At 37.0% G+C, this 14,300-nt stretch overlaps 2 protein-coding genes across 3 annotated transcripts in view; one reads left to right on the top strand and one right to left on the bottom strand.

The window, feature by feature from the left end:
• The window catches only part of mettl8 (methyltransferase like 8), a 16,269-nt gene extending 2,097 nt beyond the window's left edge, over window positions 1–14,172 (bottom strand). Inside the window, exons 1-9 of one of the 2 annotated variants that reach the window (XM_017692397.2) lie at window positions 14,038–14,172; window positions 12,466–12,550; window positions 6,281–6,453; window positions 5,985–6,076; window positions 5,256–5,572; window positions 5,101–5,150; window positions 4,074–4,134; window positions 2,836–2,975; window positions 822–928 (exon numbers count right to left, since the gene is read on the bottom strand). In XM_017692397.2, coding sequence (XP_017547886.1) covers window positions 822–928; window positions 2,836–2,975; window positions 4,074–4,134; window positions 5,101–5,150; window positions 5,256–5,572; window positions 5,985–6,076; window positions 6,281–6,426 — 913 coding nt within the window. In that variant the 5' untranslated portion in view covers window positions 6,427–6,453; window positions 12,466–12,550; window positions 14,038–14,172. Of the gene's footprint in view, window positions 1–821; window positions 929–2,835; window positions 2,976–4,073; window positions 4,135–5,100; window positions 5,151–5,255; window positions 5,573–5,984; window positions 6,077–6,280; window positions 6,454–8,641; window positions 8,733–12,465; window positions 12,551–14,037 lie in introns of those variants that run through there. The other variant, XM_017692396.2, reaches the window with a different exon arrangement.
• On the top strand, window positions 7,924–14,300 carry dcaf17 (ddb1 and cul4 associated factor 17). Its single transcript, XM_017692395.2, has 14 exons — window positions 7,924–8,863; window positions 8,964–9,067; window positions 9,161–9,251; window positions 9,360–9,496; window positions 9,659–9,737; window positions 9,838–9,927; window positions 10,008–10,115; window positions 10,218–10,323; window positions 10,562–10,704; window positions 12,006–12,115; window positions 12,209–12,296; window positions 12,478–12,561; window positions 13,635–13,793; window positions 13,883–14,300. Exons 1-14 carry the CDS (start codon window positions 8,678–8,680, stop codon window positions 13,997–13,999), a joined length of 1,602 nt encoding a protein of 533 aa, XP_017547884.1. The 5' UTR covers window positions 7,924–8,677; the 3' UTR covers window positions 14,000–14,300.

The raw sequence follows: 14,300 nt of genomic DNA, 5'->3' as shown, positions 1-14,300 counted from the left end.
ATAAATATTCAATTAAAGGTTGTATTTTCTCATTTTTTGTGAGATAAAGCTAATTCACCAAAATGTGACAACTCTTTTTTTACTCATCTTTACCAGAGGTGCCAAAATTTATGGAAGGGACTGTAAGAGTGATTGGAACAACTATCTACACAGTAGTGAAATATAACAATAAAACACACTAAAGCTTTTTTTTTTACATTTGAAAGTAGTAAGAGAATTTTATTTTGGTATAAGAATAAGAATATAATAATTATTTCAACTTCACAAAGATATGTGTAAAAAAAATGCAATCCAAACATAATCCAAATTAAAGAACAACAAAAAAAAGATTTTGCACAGCTACATCAAACAGACATTATAGATTTTTAACTCATGCAGAAGTCCTGCCTTCTCTCATGTTGGAAAGATAAGGGAGGGCAGTTACATGGTAAAGTCTACAAAGTCTACTGTGTTAACTTTACTCCACAGACAAATGAAAGTTAAAGTATCCATGTGGACGTAACAGATAAGATTGTCTAATCTTTTTAAAGTATGTGTGTGCTTTGGGTGTGGATACAATCATTTGTTGTTATGACAGAAACTTGGTCATGTGGTATTACAAGCATTCTAATTGCAATTACAACTCTAAACTATTATGTATTACACCTCAATTTAAGTGCCTCTTGTGTTGCATTTTTAGGCAAAGCTTAGCTTTGTCAATGGACAAACATGCAAACAAAAGCTTGTTTAAAGTGTACATAGCACTGGTGTGAATCACTATACCTGAACCAAGCATGTTACATATAATGCAAAACAAATTAAACAAGTATAAAAAAAAGTACCTCTTTTAAATCGTAGCTGTGACAAATCATATCTGCCGTAGTCTCTGAACAGGATGATTCCCCCTTGCTTCAGATAGCCAGCCAGATGATTCAGCACTCCTTGCATCCTATTGTGGTCAGAAACAGTAACAAATGTGCAGTCCAATGGAACAGAGATAATACACAATGTTTTCTTCAGAATAACATATAAGAGAACATACACAAACAAATGACATTTTCACATTTTCATAATATTTAAAGGTAATAATCAATTGATATCCCTAAAACAGAAACTGAAACTTGTTTCAGAATAAAGCCCAAGGTTAGATTAGACAAACCCACAAACAGTTTTCACAAACAAACCAACGGATCTAAAATGTATATTCTCTGTCTCACACACAGAGTATTATGATTCAGTAAAATATGGATTTTTTTCCAAGTAATGATGATCATCAGGTTATTCACTGAACCGTCATCAGTTCAGCATCTAGAGAAAGAACTAGACCATTTAATCACATACAGCATTGTTCTAGTTTTTCTTTTAAACCTCTGCATAACCGGAGCCCTATAAATTGTCCTGAGTTCTGCTCTAATGAGCTGAATGGTCAGAGCAAGACTGCCTGACTCTGTAATAATGACAGGATAAAGAGAAGACCTCTATGCTTATGCCTGCCTTTAGTAAAATAAGGAGTACAGAATCCAACTTGCTGAAGGGGAATTATAATTATTGGCCTCTCAATTAAATAAGCATGACATCAACATTGGCAAATTTAGATAAAGTTTGGTAACTTGCTACCATTAAATATCAGTTTTCATTGGCTACGTTGGAATAAATCTAACTAGCCTTGACAGGCTTGTGTTTCTACTTTTTGGCAAACTGTTGTGGCATATTTATTTCTTTATTTTGATTTACTTACTTTGTTTATATTTAGCATTTTAAACAAAAAACACAGAGGTAAAAAGTAAAAATATACTCCAGAAGAGGATATGAGCTGGTAGGCAGCCAGACTGTAAAAAGAATCGTAATCAGAGGAAATCTACAATAGCTCACTCCACATAGCAAAGCATCACTGCAAGTTACACAGAGCAGGCTGCCTTGAGTGTACTACTGAAGGCCAGCCTGCTTGCACTTATTGAAATAAATCATGAATACTTAAGGGCTGTGGCAAAATATGTAAACTGAGAGTGTCAAACATTCACACGGGGCAGAATTTTCCAGAACATCTCTCAAGTGGTGAAGTTAAATGTCTGAAGTCTATACACAGAGCCTGGGCAAGGTGGGGGAGCGTTTATATTTAATATGGATAATACTAGAAATAGGGCTGTCCTGTTCACAAAATTTTAGCTGACGATTAATTATTGTATAAATAATTGTGAGTAAACCTCATGATGTCTCATTGCATTTACTGCTTTCCTTAATTTACATTTATTTGTCTCAAACCAACAAACACAATTCACATTCTGTTTGTTGCAGCATAATGTGATAGTGAAATCTAACAACTGTGGAAAATTGTTTGTCAGCCTAAGTAATTCAGATCATCTCAAATAATTGCCATTAGGTGATTATGTAATATTGTGACAGACCTAACTAGACCACCACTTAGGATAGCTAACTATCGAGGTAAATATCAGCGCTGTTGGAACAAAACTTTTAATCTCCACTTTTTTTCAAAATTTTAAAATGCTAGTTGTCCTTTCCAGTGTGTTAAAATTTCACAATGAAAGGAGGAATAAAGTCTAAAATTTGCTCTAACAGAGAGTGCTGGAGCATGCTGACTAAAAATTGTTGAGAAGAAGGTGGCTTCACAGAATTACTGCAGGTCAACGGTTAAGAGAAACAGTTTTTTTTAAGTCAAGAATGAGGTTATGGGATTAGAAATTCCAGCATAACAGAAATCAATCATTAGGCAGTAAATAGACAGGGTATGTTCTTGAAGGAGGTAAATTTAAGACAATTTTTTTGCATAGTAGCAGGTGATTTATAAGCCTATGAGCACATGGCTGTGGTGCTCTCCTCCCCGCACCTGTATCCTACCTTTTAGGATGGATGGAAGACAGCACGAAAACCACTAGAATAACATCCAGACTCTCAAGAGGAAAAGGAAACAAGGATGCATCAGCGCACACGTCCTGCACAAATGCATGGCATACTGCGGGGTCGTAGTCTGGATGCTCCTGAAAGAGGGAAAAAAGAGGCCTTTTCCTTAAATGACTTAAATCACAACTGCCAAAATCTGCTTCTAAACTCCAGCAGAGTTTAGTTACTTCCTGCCCTAGTCTAACAAAAACAATCGCCAGAATCAAGGTTTTTTAGGCACATATGAGTATTGATGATGTGTTAAAAGGCTCATCATGGAGAAAAAAAAAACAATTTTCCTCACTTTTTTTTATAAAAGGTGTAGTAATTACAGACTATTGAAGTTTTAAATGTACCATTCATTTCACATTACATACTACTAATCTGTCAAAGTAGATAGATAGATAGATAGATAGATAGATAGATAGATAGATAGATAGATAGATAGATAGATAGATATAGAACCTCAAAAATGTCACAAGTAAACAATATGGGAAGCGTATAACAGAAAACTGTAGAACAGAAGACTAAGAAGACTGAATAAGACTAAGACTGAAGAGGGTTGATCTCCAGTATGATTAGACACCCTACTGTTACAGATCATAGTGTAAGATTACAGTGCATAATATGTTATAATCACTTACAATTATTAAATAATACTGGTTGTGATTATTGGATGTAATTGAATAATTCATTGCAATTGCCTTTTGTTTGTCAGCTACATGATTAAGGAAGCACCACATGAATACATAAAATCACCATGTAAACTCAATTTAATGTTAGTTTCTGAAAATTGAAAAATGCAAACTTTTATTTATTTAGCCATAAATATTATTTTAAAATGATGGTAGAATTGTGTTGCCTTGAGCTTGCTGATCACTCAGTTTCCCTGTCCAAGTGCTATCTAACATATTCAGTGTGCTAGCAGCCTGCCGCTGCCATTTGACAAAAGCCTCTGCATTCTGACAGCATCAAATATCCACCAGGCCAACAGGCACACCACACAGACACAGCAGCCATTTTGACTGACTGATCTCCTGTCAGCAAAATGGATGAGGATAACACAAAATGAAGGCTGGGTAGAGCTACTGTTGTCTGTCTGATAAAATGACAGTTTTTTCAAGGATTTCATTGCTGAATGTTGATAAGGTCCACTGGTTACATCTAAATTCATGTTAACTGCAGAAGTTTTTTACCTTCACAAGCTGAATCGCTCGAGAAGAGAAATCAAAGCAGTACAGGAATACATTACTCTCCCTGGAAGGAAAAAAACACCACATAAAATATTGTACACTTCTTCATGAAAAAGTCTATTTAACAATTTTCACATTAAATAATTAAAAGTCAAGGGCAAATATTAACTGGATTATTTTCAAAGTCAGTATATTATATATATATATATATATATATATATATATACTGTTTTTAATCATTGATTGGCATTGATAATACAATATAAAAAGGTTTTCAGCAATAATGTTTCACATGTTTGACCACCTTGTCACTGTGATTTAAAGAATAAGACCAAACACTAGTAAGATTTTTAAAGGTTTAAACAAAGCAGAGAAGCACTGATTTGCAACTTATTTATTGTTGGCAACAGATTTATGGAGAACTTTTAAATTGAAACATAAAATCCTAAATATTGCTTCTTTAACAGACATGCTCAAATTGTTTACGTGTTCACACAGTTCACTAAGTATAATGCTCAAGGAGAAACCCCTAAAGCTGTGTGTCCCAAACCTCAACAAAGTTACATAATGGAATACACTGGGCTTAAATCTCGGATCTGTTGACTCCCATTATAACATGATAATACTTGCATGCTCAATCTCAAAAGGCCCTGCTTACTTGTGAATTATGAACTACAAACTATGCTTGTTTTCAAAACATTTAGGTGAAATTTTAAAGATTTGTTGAACCTTTCCTTTAGGCTGGCTTTTTGTAACTAGTGGCATGTTGCGAATTGCATGCAACATAATTTCCATACAACTTGACAGTTACACAAACCAATTTGAAAACAATCATGCAATGCATTCAGTTACTCCACTAAAATTATGTTTGATAAGTTTGATGTGATCATGTGTTAGGCTATCAGTGTTTTCATTGGCTGTTTCATGAAAATTATTATTTACGTTGAGACAAGTGCAACAGTTGTTAGTTGCTGGGTGCTTCACACTTACACAGTATAACAAACAAAAATATGATAGCCTGCTTTTTGACCTGATGGTGTTGATGATGGGGAACACACTGTTGCCTGCACCACAGCCCACCTAAAAAGGATATGAATAACATTTCATTCACAAGCTAAATAACAATGCAATGAACCATTCTGGACTCAAGCACTAAAACTAAATGAAACCTGAAATCCTAATGACCTCGAGTATCCTGAAGGATGCATGTTGTCCAGGGAAAGCAACACTGTTGTGAGATTTTACTGCAGAATTGGAACTGCTGTGCTGCTGCTGCTCTCCAAGTACAGGATGGTCAATGAGTAAGTCTTTGTGACAGCCTCCTTGGCTGCTCAGGTCAGTCACCCCACTCTCCTGCCCCCATGAGGAATGGTCTGGCTCATAGCCCTGGGGCAAGAGCTCAGGGAACTCAGAGAAAAGCCACTGCCGATTTTTGAAGAACTTGTTCTGGTGCATCTCATAAAATCCATTCCAATACATGTTAGCATCTCTGTCATACCTAACTGGAAGTCATACAAAGAGTTTAAAACTGAACAAACTGGTTAGCCTCAATGTCAGTACAACAAACCTCAGCACATGTTCACATTGGGGCTGCCCCAATTAACTGATTAAACTTGATTACTTGTTTTTTTTATAAGTAAATTGATCTCTGTAACTCTGCAATGCTCTTTTTTAAGTATTGTAAAGGTTTCTTAGCTTAGCTAAAAAGTCTACTTTTTTTATCTTTGAGAAGCTATTCATCGTCTGTTGTTGTTCTGTTAAGCCCATTTCTTTTATTTGGCATTTTAAAAACACAATTAATTGTCAAAATATTCCATATGTTACTTGATTACTGATATGACAGCTATAGTTCATATACACTGCAGTAGTTGTCCTAAAAAAAATCAAAATATAATTGGTTTAAGATGACCTTACCTTGGTCTTCTATTGGAATCTGTTCTCTGGAGTTTTCTTCTGCTTTTTGTCTTGCTTGTTCATACTCCTCCGGTGACCATTTAACATGATCCCTGAAGCACAGTAACAGGAGTAAGCAATTCTCCCTTGTCAGCTAATCAGAAACAAGTTTTTGTGTGACTGCAGTGAATGAGGTTAAGACTTGACTAAATGGGGCTGAGTCAAAACTTTTTTTCCCTATACCAGAAACTGCTCAGTACACCTTCTTACGGCTCTTGACTCAATTAAAATAATGAAATGTTACTGAATAGTCATACCACATGTTATGCTGGAAGATGTCATCGGTGTTGGATAGAATTCTGGCTCCTAGCGGTGCAGGAGGCCGTCCACTGTAGAGTCGGAAGGGACTGTGTCTAACACTACGGGCTACAGCAAGCATTGTCAACTTCCACCATCCTCTCATTTTGCCTCTTTCATTTGATCAGGAGAGCTGTAGTATGTTGGTAAATAATCATTTACTTTTCAAAATCTTAGTTTAATTTCATTTTATTTAATGAATAAACAAAGCAAATAACAAAGACCACAATGATAACTTAATCTAAACAGAACAAGTCAGAAAGAGACACAACTAACGTGATAAAATGCAGCACAAAACATACATATGTGTCTGTGTGTGTGTGTGTGTGTGTGTGTATATATATATATATATATTTGTTGCAATAAATTATGCCACAATACAATATGCTTTTCTGAGCATATTGTGAACATTGTCAGTGTTTCATTATAAAGAGAGCAAAATTGTGCTCATATGTATTTTTTATGTAGCACTATTGGTTCTTTCATCTTTGTTCCAACTGATCAGATGTCTGGAAAAAAATGGCATATTGTGCATTGTAAAAATGTATTGAAGTATTATGATATTATACTGTTGCCATTTCAGCCCCCTCTCATTCATACCTATTTTGTTTAAATGAGCCTTTTGGTAATTTTACGCATTTAGGTTAGAAAGTTCCTTTGTTTTAAAGAGCATAAAACTGTATTGAATTTACTGTGTTTGCCTCTGTTCACCTGATTTATACAGCAAATGTTACAAATAGCTCTAGGTCCCTCATTCTGTCACTGTAAACCCTGATTCTAGGGTAAATGATATCATTTACACTACCTCAAAAAGATTTGTATCATAAATGTATCAGTAGCTTGTATAAAAATATCTCAGCTTGCACAATTTTTAAAATATTGTTTAGCAAAATCTGAAAAAGTTGTGCTAATAATATCCCCCAGGATTTCTGAACACTCTTGACACAGACAACTTTTTGTAGTTAAGTTTGCTTAGTTCTGTAATAAAAAAAATAGCAAATAGGTAAATAAAACAAACAAATAAATAAATAAAACACTCAATTACTACAACTATATTTGCCAACCAGAACGAAAATGTACATTTCTGAAATTGATGTGAATTTGTGATCATCACTACAGCGGCAGCGATAAGCGTTACAGGGGAACTCCACCATTTTTCTAAATTTCTACATCATTTTATGGTTAAGATGTAAACAGATTATTTTATGATAGTGTTGTAATATGGTTTTGGCCTGAAATGTCTTGTTAATCAGTTTTCATGGTGGAGGGGTACATGCAGGGCAAAATAGTCCCAAAGAAAAGTTTTTCCGGATTTCCCCCTATTTTGCCATCCTCAATATCGCACATAGAAACTGAGAAGGCTTGTGGAGTTTCATCGGTGGATTTTGACAGAAAACAAATTAGCTATATTTGTGTTGTGGAAATGGCGACCCCTGGTTCACATCACCACCACTGTAAAGAAACCTGAGCCCGTAACTTTCTCCACATCAAACCAGTCGTAATAGCGTTATTTATAACGCACCTACGGAATTATGTAAAAAAAATTGTAAAGTCGGTGGAGTTCCCCTTTAAGATGATGTCGTGCAGTGCATTATGGGCGCTCTCTCCGGAGCGATGGTTGAACGTTCGGGTTAGGGAGCGAAAGCGAGTGAAGTGAGAATCCTCCGGAGTCTCTCTCTGACCCTAACTTCACTGGAGTGGCGTGATATTTTATCAGTGCGATAACCTAGTTAGTTTCACCCGGGCTTTCCGGCTTTTTCTGCGTGTTCCCCATCTGACCGAGAGGAGGGTGGACTGAAACGGCAAAGGTTTTAGCGGAGTGAGTGGAGAGGGACTCTAGGTTAACACGACCCAAACTCATGACCACTCTTACTTTGCTTAGTTATATCCACGAGATAAAACTGGTGAAGCGCTGTAAATATTCTGCATATATAACAACTGACTAACCTGAACGTATCAGACTAGAAACGTTAGCGTTAGCTAGCTACTTAGCCGGCTAGTTAGCTAAAAACAGAAACCCGATGAACGAGGTAGCCCATATTTATCTGCACTCGGATAAACACGTTCAACTCACCAACCTCCAGTGCCAGTCGCGTTTATTTACTAATGTTAGGTAGATGTTTTTATTGCCATTTAGCTTAGCGAGCAGGTTAACCTAACTGGCTAACTTAAGAGTATCAGCCATGCAGTAAGATGAGATAATGTGAGCTACTCGGGTGGTTGTAAGCTGGCTGCCATGGAAGTAATTATGGACGAAGTTTTTCTGCCGAGGAACCCTAAATAAGACTGCTGAGTTGAAACGTCCTGGCGACATAACCTACCTGGATGGACTTTGCTAGCCAGTCTAAATCCTATCAATGGTGTCAACATCATCCTCCATGTGTTTGGATCAGTGGTCTTCTGTCCTGCGCCCCCTAGCGACAAAACGGCGAATAAAGAACGCCTGCACTATTTTAGGCTTCAGGACGAGGGGGATAACCTCCAATGACTTCGGTACACTACTAGGAGAAAATCTCAAGATTCTTAAAAATATCATTCTCCAGGTATATTGCTTAGCTAACCCTTTCATTTTTTAAATATTATTTTCTGTTGCTTCAGCCCTTATTGTTATTGGTTGTTAATTTATGCTGCTTATTATGCAAGGATGGTATACATTTCACCAAGGTGTGGACAAAATCTTCCAAGTCCCTCATCTCTTATGAAAGTGGAAGGATATACTTTGAGAATTACAGGAACTGCTACAGCAGGTAAATACACAGCCAAGTGCTATTGTTTTTGCTGAGGATTCAAATTTAAATGGTCAAATTTAACTGTGTGCGTAAATGCATAATGAATTTCAGCCTAACACCTGAGCCGCAGCTCTTGTATGAGTTACCAAGGCAGTCCAAAGCTGAAAAGATTGAGGACTCCTTATTATGCCAGTGTCCTCTTGTAAGTGCACTCATAAAGTATGTTGTAACTAGAAAATTAACAAAAGAAATAAGCTGATTGTATTGTACCATGAGCCCCTGTAGTGGAACTGTGATATGTTTATTACAGCATAAGGTGCTCCCACATGCCTCAGAGCAGAAGCCCTGTCTGCTGGCCTTAACGGCCAATAACTGGCTGTATCGCCTCTCAGCAGACACAGGAGAAACGCTACAAAGAGTCTACCTCTCACCTCATTTCAGATTCAGGTAATCTGGTCGTAATACCATATGTGAGTAAGGGAAGTTTGAGTTGTACCCATGAACTAGCATTGCACTATGACTTGAACATTGAAATGGTTTAGTTTTGAGCAGGTTATGAAACAGTAGTTTCAGTAGTGGTAATCTGTATTAACCCATATGCCTTGACAGATCTCTGGACTGGGATATTCCACAGGAAACATTTTATATCAAGTCCATTCAGCACAAACAGACACAATTAGCACGACAGGTGAGGCAGATCTATTTTTTCATTATTCTGTTTTTTCATACTGTGCACAATGGAGTTGGAGTAAGATCTTACATTTTCTCTCTCTCTGTCTATTTCTTAGGCTGGTGTTGATAATAATGTCTTCATGCATTTAGCCATATTCAGAGTATTTCCTCTTGATGTTGTAGGACTGTTGGAGATCAGCAAAAAAGTAAACCAAGCTTTGTATTTTTTCTATTAATTAAATGAAATTATATTTAGAAATTGACTGAGGGAGGTTTTTGTTTTTAGGTCTTTGGGAAATCTGTGGTTGATGTGCTGCTGTCTCAAGGAGTTTTGGCAGTGTCGCACAGCACCAAATGTGTAAAGCTTTACAACTTTGAATATATTGTGAAGCAGGTAATGTTCTGTACATCAAGATATTATAGTCTTGAAACGGAAGTGAATCTAAATCTGTGGATTTAGATTGTACGTTTGTCAGCTTGTTATTTTTCATTCCAGTTCAGAACTAAGGAGCTGTTTTTGGGACAACAGTGTGATTTGTATGATGCAAGAGGAATAGTGGGAAATGCACCATATGGCATTCCAGTGAACATTCAGATCAAAGGTGAATGATCACCATCAGTTTCTAATGAACATTGTCCTTACACCAACTTTAACATATGGTGTAATTGATCTGTTCAAAAAAAGCAGGATGTTTTTGTAGAATATTTTGAGCCTTTCTTCCATGGTACTGAACCACCTCTATGAGCAGAGTCTGTGTTAGTGAATGAGCATAGCGTTTTATAGTTATGATGGCCAGTCATATGTAACTCCCTACGCTTCTCCCTTTACCCCTATGCCAGAGTGTCCTCCTGTACTGTTCGAGATGTCATACTTTGATAACGGGATCCAGATTGGAGGCCATCCATGGCACTACATCTACACACCTAACCATAAGAGGGACAGAGGAACTCATCACATTTGCTCAATCAGAGATGGTGCCCTGGTAATCATTTACATATGCGCCACACACTAAGTACATCTACTTGTAATTACACTCACCACCACAGAGCAAGTATTATTTGGGTGGTGGATCATTCTTAGCACTGCAGAGACACTGACATGGTGGTGGTGCATTAGTGTGTTGTGCTAGTACAAGTAGAACAGACACAGTAGTGTTGCTGGAGTTTTTAAACACCTCAGTGCCACTGAACTGAGAATAGTTCACCAACCAGTGAAATGCAGTCAGTAGTGTCCTTGGGCAGCATCCTTTGGCCATTGATGAGGGACTACAGATTGACTGACAGAAACTGTGCAGCAACAGGTGAGCCATTGTCTCTGACTTTACATTTACAAGGCCAACCAATAAAGCAGGTGTAATAGAGTGAAAGTGAGTGGGTATATTGTTTAAAATCCACTACTTTCATTCACTCATACCAGCACAACCCACATGCCACCACCATATCATTGTCACTGCAGCACTGGGACATGGGGACACGCCAACCAAATAATACCTGCTCTGTGGTGGTTCTGTCAGGGGTCCTGATAATTGATGAATGGGGTAAAAAGGGGCTAACAAATTATGCACAGACAGATGGACTACATTCTGTAATTGTAGAACTATGAAGTTGCTTGTGTGGTAATTGGACCTTATAAAATAGACAAAGAGTGTAGATACAGATTAGGTGCACTTAATGAAGTGGCCAGTCAGCATATTTAGTCTTGTAATTAGTAAAGAAGAAACTCCAAAATGATTAGATTAGAGGTTGTTTTGATAATAGAATCTAAAATTGATTTAATGGCTGTGTTGAAGTTATTGTAGCTCTCAGTACTCAGTAATGATGATCATAATGCTACCTCTAGATTAATATATACTGGTCATGTGTCATTGGCACTTAAGAGTTTTTTTTAACCTGCTTAAGGGTTTGTTTATTTGAAGACTTTGCAGTATTGCACCAGTGCAGTGAGTGGGAGTAAATAGTTGAGAGCTCTTAGAGCATGTCACTACCAGTGGCAGGCAGGTGTGTTTGACAGTAATTGTAGAGAATTGTCTACACGTAGCATAGGCTGTACACAGCCCCAACTGCAGTCAATTACAGAGATAGATACAGTAGTCAAATCAAAAAAGTTAATTAAAAGAAAAATGAAAGTTGCAGTCTAATTATTTCTTAAGTTTCAAATGTACTTAAGTGTATATATATTGTGGGGAAAAAAGTATTTTGGGAAACAATTTATTTTAAAAGACACTCTTTCAAATTGGTTCTAATCTCTTAGTATACTTCACTGACATGAGTTGCCTTAAAATAGGCAAAGAATGGCATACAAGACATGAAGTGTGACTCGCTAGAGGCAGATTGGATCTTCTTCCACCCAGATGACTCGGGCAGGATCATCCATGCTGGGCCCAGCACCATAAAGTGAGGCTCTGATAAATAAAGTTAAAGCATGTGAATGTGGTGGTTAATGTAGTCTAGTTGTGTCTGAATGTTTGATCATTGTTTCCTTTAAAGTGTTCTGAGGATTAGAGAAGAAACAGGATTCAACTCGCACTATGAGGTGGTCCGTGAGTTCTCTATCACTACATCTCGAGACAGCAAGGTAAGTCTGTTCTTCAGTTTCAGTTTAATTTTTAGTATCTGGCTATATCCATTTTCACACACTCTTTGGTCATGATGAGCAATACCATAAACAATATTTCAGTGAAGGTTCTGCTGTAGGCCAGATAACTTATGAAATGTTAATGATTTTTGGTTCAAAAAATGTTCACCTTTCTGTGCAGGCCTCCTCCCAAGTGATGGTGACCTCCTCTGGCCGTACCGTGAAGAGGAGATTTCAGCACCTGGATGATGATCCTGAACAAGAGGTAAAGTATTAAGTCATACACTCTTAATGCACACAAACACTTAAAAATATTTTCTCCTCACAGACAAAAGTTTATTCTTCTGAATTATAACTTTAATGATCAGTAGCATTTATAGCAGGCATGTGCTGAAGTTGGGGGCGCCGTACTCAAGCTTCTGCGAAGAAGAAATTTGCAGCAGTTGTCCACATTTAAATAAATTGTCTATATTGGAATTAACTTGTGCCAATAATTGAGCCCTTGTAACAATAAATATATAACATGTCACATATGTGACATTTTTGCAAAAATGTGTTTAAATTTAAGAATTCACTAAAATATAGCCAAAGCATAGTTTGGCTTTTTAATGTAAAAGAAAAAGAAAAGAAAAAAGTAAAGTCCAAAAAAAGGGTTAGTCCAGTTTCCAAACCAATTTTTTTTCCCCCGACACTTCAGTTATAGGAGTCTTTAGCTGCACAACTGTGCAGGACCTTTGTTGTATTTTGCACTTCATCATGCACCACATATTTTCAGTAGGTGACAGGGCTGGACTTCAAGCAAGCCAGTCTCACCACCCAAACACTGATCATATAGCCATGCTATTGTAACTGAATGTTTTGTCATGATAAAATTAGCATATATGTCCCTGTAAAAGATGCATCTAGAAGGTAGCATATGTTACTACAGAATGAGTATATACTTTTCATCTTCAATGGTTACTTCACAGATGTGCAGGTTGCCCACACCTTTGGCAACCTTTTGAGTCTTGACACCCATCAATTTTGGATGTTTCTTTGAACATTTCACAATGGTCCTAGTCACAGAGCTCCTGTCCTGACTTTTTTTTTACAATGTGTTGCAGGCATCAACTTCAGAATGAGAATATATTTACACAGACAATGTACTGTTTTTGGTTAAATACACGTCAAAATTGATTTGCAAATTACTGCTTTATTTTAAATTTACATTTCACATACTCTTCCAACTTTATTGGAATTGAAGTTTGTATATTAAAGTAAGAAATTGGAGATAAACTATACAGCAAGTGAATGTGTATATTCATTGCATACACTTGTACTTCCTTTGATGGTTTGTAGACATTTAAAATGGCTAAGTATGAGGATGAGCTGGATCTCTTGGCTATTGTGGATGTTAGTCCCACAGAGGAGGATGTGGGACAGGCCAGCGTTCGACTCCATGATAACAAAAGTGGAGTGTTAATGAAGAGAATTGCCCTTGAGGAACCATGGGATGTGGTGAGTATACCTCATCTTTTAAACAAGATTTTACAATTGGTTCCCTTTTTTAAGAGCAATTTTTGCAAATAAGCTTTTCTGTCTTTCAGACCTATAGTCATGAAGTCTACTTTGACAGAGACACAATCATCCACATTGAACAACAGAGAAACAACAACTTTAGCTGCCATGTTTACAAGATGAACCGAACGAAGAACTTAAGATGACACTGCCAAATATGTATCTGGACTTTTAATGTACTTACATTTCAGCTGGAAAACAGTTTGTAATACGATGTTGAAAGTGAATAGTGATGGTTTGTCAGTTTTTACCGTGTTTAAAAGACCGGAGTTTCGATGTCTGTTTAACACGGGGGGACAGAATGAAAGTATGGTTTCTGTTGGTGTGAAAGTGGGCTGGTAGTGTCTTTTCCTCTTTAAATCTCGACTGGTTCTCAGTGACGTCAGATTTTCTGTGGCGAACACAATAAAAGACCAGCGTGTAGTCTGCAGCTACTACACTAAAAAA

The sequence above is a fragment of the Pygocentrus nattereri genome, chromosome 6, assembly GCF_015220715.1.
Source record: "Pygocentrus nattereri isolate fPygNat1 chromosome 6, fPygNat1.pri, whole genome shotgun sequence".
NCBI classification, from domain to species: domain Eukaryota; kingdom Metazoa; phylum Chordata; class Actinopteri; order Characiformes; family Serrasalmidae; genus Pygocentrus; species Pygocentrus nattereri.
Note: the sequence above shows the minus strand (reverse complement) of the source record. Positions and strands in the feature narration are given on the sequence as shown.